This window comes from Sinocyclocheilus grahami, unplaced genomic scaffold (genome assembly GCF_001515645.1).
Source record: "Sinocyclocheilus grahami isolate Dianchi unplaced genomic scaffold, SAMN03320097.WGS_v1.1 scaffold65.1, whole genome shotgun sequence".
Taxonomy (NCBI): Eukaryota; Metazoa; Chordata; class Actinopteri; order Cypriniformes; family Cyprinidae; genus Sinocyclocheilus; species Sinocyclocheilus grahami.
The window spans coordinates 901909-909735 of record NW_015505244.1 but is presented as its reverse complement, the minus strand read 5'-3'; the positions used below and the strand labels follow the sequence as shown (position 1 = coordinate 909735).

The window sequence follows — 7827 nt, the reverse complement described above, 5'->3', positions numbered from 1 at the left end:
AATTTTAAAGAAAAAAAAAAAAACCCCCCTTTTTTTTTTGGGGGGGGGGGGGGGGATTCTTTGAAGAACAGAATTTAAAACTTTTGAATTAGAAATCTTTTTTAACATTATAAATGAATTTACTGTTATTTTTAATCAATTTTAATATCATTAAATATATTTAGTATGAATAATTTCTTTTACAAAAAAAAAATAAAAAATCTCAGGAGTCAGTAAGGTTTTTTTCCCCTAAAGAAATGGATACTCAATTTGTCAGCAATGTCAGTAAAGATTTTTTACATTGTTACAAAAATAAATAAATAATCTATTTCAAATAAATGTTGTTCTTTTGAATTTTGTATTCATCAAAGAATCTTAAAAATGTATAAATGTATAAATGTTTCAACAAAAATATTAAGCAGCACAGCTGTTTTATTAATAATAATAATAATAATAATAATAATCATCCATTGTTGCACAGGAATAAATTACATTTTTAAATGTATTAAAATAGAAAACATTTAATTCAAATCATAAAAATATTTAACTGTATTCCTGTTTTTACTGGACTTCTAATCAATTAAATGCAGCTTTGGTGAGCATAAGAGACTAAAAATATCTTACCAACTCCAAACCTTTAAACAGTATTGACCTATGAATATACTAGCAAGTTTCTAACAGATATGTACAGGTATATCTAACATGCTTCATTTAACATTATGATTACTGCATGATCATATTGTATGAATCATGGAAACGAACACTTCTAGACAAGCAATAGTAAATTCAGTTAAGTTTTTCAGATTTCATATTATGTTTTCACTATGTATTGTGATTAAGGACTTAAAATCAAGCAAATTTGGCTTTAATCATTCGACTCTACTAAAATTGATTAATTTTAATGATTGCTTTGTTGTTTTCCATGAACCAATAAAAAAAATATATATATATATACACATATATATATATATATATATATGTAATATAATAAAACATTTATATATATATATATATATATATATATACACTGTACATACAATTTTAAATAATACACTTTAGTGTGTTAGTTTTAGTGTGCATTGTAGGCATTACAAGTATTTCATAGTGTTAAAGAATAAAAATGAATTTACAGGTAAAAAAAATGTAAGTGGATATACAAATTAGAAAGAAATGAGAACAATAGTCCCTTCACGCTTTCTTCCCCATCCTTTCCTATCACATTCTTTTTTTAATTGTTATTGCCTTTTTTTTAATTAAACTCCTCTCTCTGTATTCATCCTCCATTAGTGCTGTCCAACCCTCCTTTTGTTTGTTTCTCTCCATCATCTCTGTTTTGCCTCTTCCTCTCACATTCTGCTCACACGTACCTGTCAGTCACACCACGCTTCCATCCCAGTCATTATTCATTTAAATCTGCTCGACTTTTTGTTTCTTGCATCCTGCACTCTGTTATTAGTTGCTGTGGAAGTATTACTATTCCAGACTTTTTTTTGTTGTTGCATGAGACTGCGTGATGTGTCATGCTAACCTCACTACGTCTGTCTGCAGGATCTCTGAACACGGGCCGCTCCTCACCCCCTCCGGGCAGCGTACCAGAAGAACAACAGCAGATCGCTCGGCAGGGGTCCTACACCAGCATCCACAGTGAAGGAGAGTTCATCCCAGAAATGCTCGACTCCAATGTAAGCATTGGTTTGGAGCTGTAGATTACAGCTGTGATTAAAGTTACATCAAGACCTTTCACAATGTGCTTTCACACATACCATTTCTTTCTAAATAGACACTTTTAACACTTTAAGCAATGATTCACACTTATACACTGCTTTCAGCCCTGGGTTATGAGTATTGTTAGCAATATTATTAACTTAAGTGTTTTGGCAATATTTATGCTATAAACAACCTAAAAATGAACAATATTAATATTCTATACTATCTTGGTGAAGAAAATAGTCACAATATCTAAAACTTAATAGCAATTAATAGTTTGGGCTTTGGTTTTAATTGTAACCTTTATTATTATAGTTATGTGCAAGTAATAGGGCTCCCTATAATTAATCATAATTATAGAAAATAATAGAGAAAAAATATTTATAATGTAATATTTAATTATAAAATTATTATTGAATTTAATAATCGGTTCCTGGGTTAACAAGGTGTAAAAGGTTCAATGAAAAGAAACAATACTTTTTATGATTTTTATGGTCTCTCATGTTCTTTCGTCCTGCACTTTGACTTGTATAAAGTGTACAAGATGTCACTGTTCTGTGTAACCGTGCACTTTATAACAGTCTGGGGAAAAGGAAGCTCGTACATATTATGAGCATTGGATCATGGAAAATCTTACGTCAGTCTTGTAGAGGGCTAAGTTTCAGATGCACAAACCATAATGAAAAATGTAATGCAATGAAATGATGTCATTTATTTTTTGTCTGTAGATCATGGAGCCGTTTGGGAGTGCGAATGGGTCACTTTCCAGCAGCTGTCAGTCACTGGACCAAGCACTGGACAGGTGGGCCAAACACCTTTTTATGAACTCATGTGTATTAGGGATGTACATGACTACATTTTTAAGAGGACCAGCCTACTAATTGGGGTTTAAGGAAGCCTGGTATTTACATTTAGCAGATGCTTTTATCCAAAGAGACTTACAAATGAGTAGACATCACAAGCAATTTATCATACAAAATCCAGCAATACTTGCAGTACTGCAATGGCTCGTTTCAAAAACAGTTAGATGGTGCACAGCAGATTGAAACAGAATTTTTTTTTTAAAGTAGAATTTTTATTAACTTGAAACATCTTAAAACAATGCACTAACGGTCAAATCCATGACATCTGTCGGTGAAAGTATAGCTATAGTGGTGGCAGGTTTATTATATATATATATATATATTTTTTTTTTCCTTCTTTTTTTCTTTTTTTTTTTCAATTTAGATTTTATTTTTTGTTTTATTTTATTTTCAATTCATTTTGTTGAACCATATGTTTATTTTATTTGTATAAAATTTTTTTTTGTCTTTTCTTATTTTTTTATTTTTTTTAAGTTTTTGAAAAAAAATTTGACTGCCAGACAGTGTTGTTATTGTTAAGTAAAACTATTAAAGATAATTATCCGAATCGTTAGTTGAAATAAAGCTGAAATAAAATAAAAGATGAATATTAGATGAAAACCTAAATAAATAAAAAAGAAAATTGAAATGTTGCCATGGCAACTAATTGAAATATAATAAGCTGAAATACTAAAATGACTAAAACAGAAAAAATGAAAGCTACATAGAAATAAATAAATAAATAAATAAATAATAAATAAAGCACATAACAAAATTATTAAAAACCTAAACAAAGAATTAAACTGAAAACATAAAAATAAAAGTTACTTCAAAATATGAATAAACCGTATAATAGAATATTAATAATACTAAATAGTTTTGCTGCCAAAGTTATTCTGTAAACTGATTTAAATGTATTTTTTAAATTATGAAATTTTTCTAAAATATAAAACGCTGTGTTTTTAATACGTATCGTTTAATACTATATAAAAAAATATATATTATTGGGCTTTTTTTAAAGTTCAGTTTAGTTTATTGGAGTCATGAAAATGTATTTTAGTTTAGTGTTGGTTTTTCCCAGTTGTATTTATTTTAATTTTTATTTTAATTTACATTTTCAGTGTTTAACCACTAAAAATATCAAAACTAATAAAAAATAGCCTCACTAATCGACTAGTTGTTGGGCATTGTTTTAAAAGCAGCAGAACTATAGTCACGTTACTGAATTATGTCGAAATAAATAAATAAATAAATAAATAATAAATAAAGCACATAACAAAATTATTAAAAACCTAAACAAAGAATTAAACTGAAAACATAAAAATAAAAGTTACTTCAAAATATGAATAAACCGTATAATAGAATATTAATAATACTAAATAGTTTTGCTGCCAAAGTTATTCTGTAAACTGATTTAAATGTATTTTTTAAATTATGAAATTTTTCTAAAATATAAAACGCTGTGTTTTTAATACGTATCGTTTAATACTATATAAAAAAATATATATTATTGGGCTTTTTTTAAAGTTCAGTTTAGTTTATTGGAGTCATGAAAATGTATTTTAGTTTAGTGTTGGTTTTTCCCAGTTGTATTTATTTTAATTTTAATTTACATTTTCAGTGTTTAACCACTAAAAATATCAAAACTAATAAAAAATAGCCTCACTAATCGACTAGTTGTTGGGCATTGTTTTAAAAGCAGCAGAACTACAGTCACGTTACTGAATTATGTTGTTTAGTATTGTCACTATTTGTAGTTAGATGATGAAATCGAGCTAAAAATGACTTATTTATAGTTGTCTTTGCATTTAAATGGAAGAATGTTTCTGGAAGATGGAAGAATGTTTTTTAATCTTCAAACAATTACACACTTCACCTTTAATGAGTATATTATAATAATTACGGGTAGGGATATCTGATAAACGTACCAGCTGCCCAAAGAGGAAATGGAATCGGGTCGTCACAAAGGCCAACCAGGAAGCCCTTGATGTCACCATGGCGACAGCTTGCTTATCTAGGCGCCTGGATTCCAGTGCTATCGCTCTCCGCCTCTGCTCTGTTCAGAGAGAGTGAACGAATGAGAATGAAAAAGAGAATGATGGAGAGAGAGAGGGTTGATCTCCCCAATCTAGTCTGCTTTCTGTTGCCTGTGTGCTATTGTTATAAAAAGAGTCAGTCAATAATGCAGTGTGAAAAAATACACAGGGAAAAGAGAGAGTGAGATTGAAAGACAGGAAAGAGAGCGAGAGAGGGAAAGAAAAAGGAAAACCATGCTACCTGCACAAGCCTTATCTGGCTTTTAGCCCTCAGAACAATGGCAGGAAACAAGTGCATGGAGATTTTTCCCCTCATATGGGTGTGTGTGTGCCCGTTATCCGGGGTCTCGTCGATCCCCCTGCTTAGTACTGACGTCACCGTCAGACAGGGATAACAGGGTCGGGGCAATAACAATCAGTTTATGTCTCTCTGCGCATTAACTCATTACTTTTTTTGGTATTGCCGTTGCCTGTAAGAGTTCCAAAAATAGTTTTTTAGTAAACGGCTCCTGTAAGGTGAATTGAAACTGGGCTGTTTGCATCTTAAAAGTCAACATTATAATCTGATCATTATAATCGTTCCTAATTACTTTTTTAATAAAACTAATTTATCCTGGTGGTTTCTATGTGAACGTAAGATGGTCTTATTTCCTGATATTTAATAAAAATAATAAATTATAATAAAAAGTTGCTCCACCTCTTAAATGACTTTATATTTCAGCTGATATCATCAAGTCCTCTTATTAGACCCCGCCCCTTTAAAAGGATAAAATCAAGTCCTGCTCGTCATTTCTATCTTGTTGATTATCCTGTTTCACACCGAAATACATATTATTCAAATGAAAAGGGTTGGGATTTGCTGATATATGTCGACTCTAAGCACACATCTTGATTGGGCATCTTGATTGGCAGAGGCAATCCAAGATCAGTGTTATTTCATTCTCATGTGCTAGAGCCTACTAGCTACAGCTCATATTGATTTAAAAAAAAAAAAAAAACCTTCGCTGTCTAACTACCCACAGCTGAGTGAGTGATGGCAGATTGGATTTAGGCCATGTCCACACGTACACGGGCATTTTTTTATAAACTTTTTTTCCTTAGAGTTTTTCCTCCCATTTAAAAAAAATCTCCATCCACATGAAAACGCAAAAGCATGCTATGAAGCACTGTCAAGAGCATGCCAAGCCAACAGGTGGTGATATAATCTCAACTGTAAAGCCATGTTGGCCAATCAAAAGCCTGAAAAAGTTTCCAGTAGGAGGAGATAACAGCGCAGGCTCCGACGTCACAAGCCAAAAACTCCGGTTTCACTGTCTACATGACAACACTGCAACCGGAGTTTTGAAAATCTTCACCCTGGCAAGAGTTTTTAAAAATGTTTGGTTTCATTGACCTGGTGCTGCGTTTGTGTGTGGACGAACGGCCAAACCGCATAGAAAAAGCTGCAGTGTTCATGTGGACTTTGTTGGCCTAGAAAATATGATTAATCTGTTTCTGAATCTGTTTTCTGCATAACCAGCTGAGGCATTACTGAGAACTTGAAAACATAAAAAATTGACTTTTTAAGAAAGGAATTTTTATGCTTAAATGCTATGCTATGCAAATGAAATTTAATTGAATGAAATATTAAGTGAAATGACATTAAAAAAAGAAACAAAAATAAATTTGTGAGAGCAGATATACAAGCATATAAAATTTAAATTATGATTAACTTCAGCCTGCAAATATGCGAAATAGAAAGTTCAAAAGAACAGGATTTATTTGAAATAGATTTTTTTTTGTAACTTTATAAATGTCTTTACTCTCACTTTTGATCAACTGAATGCAGAATAAATTTATTAAAAAAAAATGATAAAATCTTACTGACACCAAACTTTTGAACGATAGCATTTTTAATTCAAAACCAAAACCATGGAGCATACATATCTTGTTGCTAAAAAATTTATCGCCACCACATAAAAGCAAAAAGGCTTATAAAGTAAAAATGTTAGCATTATTTGTTGCAGATGCCTTTTTTTTTTTTTGAGTATTCTAGATGCTGGCTTACATGTCACTTTTTGGGGTCACTGCATTGTACACAATTGACTGATGCTTGACGCTTTTGTTGCACTATTCAGAAATGTACAAAACTCTGATGAATGGTCAGACGTTACTATCTCGGGTCAGGTATCAGGTAAAGAAAATCTCAAGTCTCCATCCTCAATGTAACGACAGGTGGCAGGCGGTCACATTGGCACGTGACTGTGCAGTGCAGGAATGTAGGCCAGGCAGACGGTGCGGCCCAACCTCAACACTGCACACAAGGGAGTAACAAGCAAAAATAACCCATCATCTCTCCTCCTTCTCTCCATGTGTTTCCACAGCCCGCCATTCTCCCAGAACAACCGGGACAACAATTACATGAACCTCAACTATGAATACAAAGGTGAGGCTGACATGTGCAAGTGAATATGGATATCTGTCAGAGCTGTGGGCTCGTTATATTGGTCTCTGCTCCATTATACAGCTGGTTCTCTATGACAGGGGCAAAGATGCTTCCTTTGAGCTGTTGACTGTGGTCACTCTGTGTTGCTAATGGGGCGTCACGTCAAATCAAGACTGTACATTTGCAATCCTGTTGAATGTGGCTGTGATTGTACCTCTGTCCCCAAACATAGTGAACTGCTTTGATGTTTACTGCCTAGATAGGCAGCTGTCTTCCAGGGGAGCATCATTGGTGACTGATTTGGTGCCCTGTACAGAACCTCGTTTTTTAAGCACATGGGAGATTTGAGTTAAAATTGATTTCTGTCATTGCTTTACATGTTAAATGTGTTATAATTATAGAATTTAGTGTATTTTAATTTGATTTATTTGTATTAATATCTTATGTGTTTAAATATATTTATAATAGTAGTTTATACTTATGATTATAGCATTTTAATTAGATTTATTTTTATTATTGTATTTTTTGTATTATTTTTTTTCTTTATTAAATAGATACAGTATATTTATAAAACATGTTACTGCATCCCACTTTTTTGTTTATTTATTTATTTCGCACAGCTCATCACAGTGCATTCTTCCTCGCGAAGGATTACACTTTTTTTTTGAATAATTTTTTGTTGTTTTCAAAGACTATATCTTAAAGTTATAGTTACTATATCTTATCATGTTTTATATTATTATTCATTGGCAATTTTTTGAGCATAAACCGAGCAAAATTTTATTCGAAAAAATGTGTGTATGTGTGTGTATATATATATATATATATATATATATAT

The 7827-nt window shown here is 31.6% G+C and overlaps 1 protein-coding gene across 1 annotated transcript in view; it reads left to right on the top strand.

Moving 5' to 3' along the window:
* The window catches only part of LOC107584944 (mitogen-activated protein kinase kinase kinase 3-like), a 75087-nt gene that overhangs the window by 52701 nt on the left and 14559 nt on the right, over nucleotides 1-7827 (top strand). The window contains exons 10-12 of the mRNA XM_016271725.1: nucleotides 1528-1661; nucleotides 2415-2488; nucleotides 6928-6989. Coding sequence (XP_016127211.1) covers nucleotides 1528-1661; nucleotides 2415-2488; nucleotides 6928-6989 — 270 coding nt within the window. The remainder of the gene's footprint in view (nucleotides 1-1527; nucleotides 1662-2414; nucleotides 2489-6927; nucleotides 6990-7827) is intronic.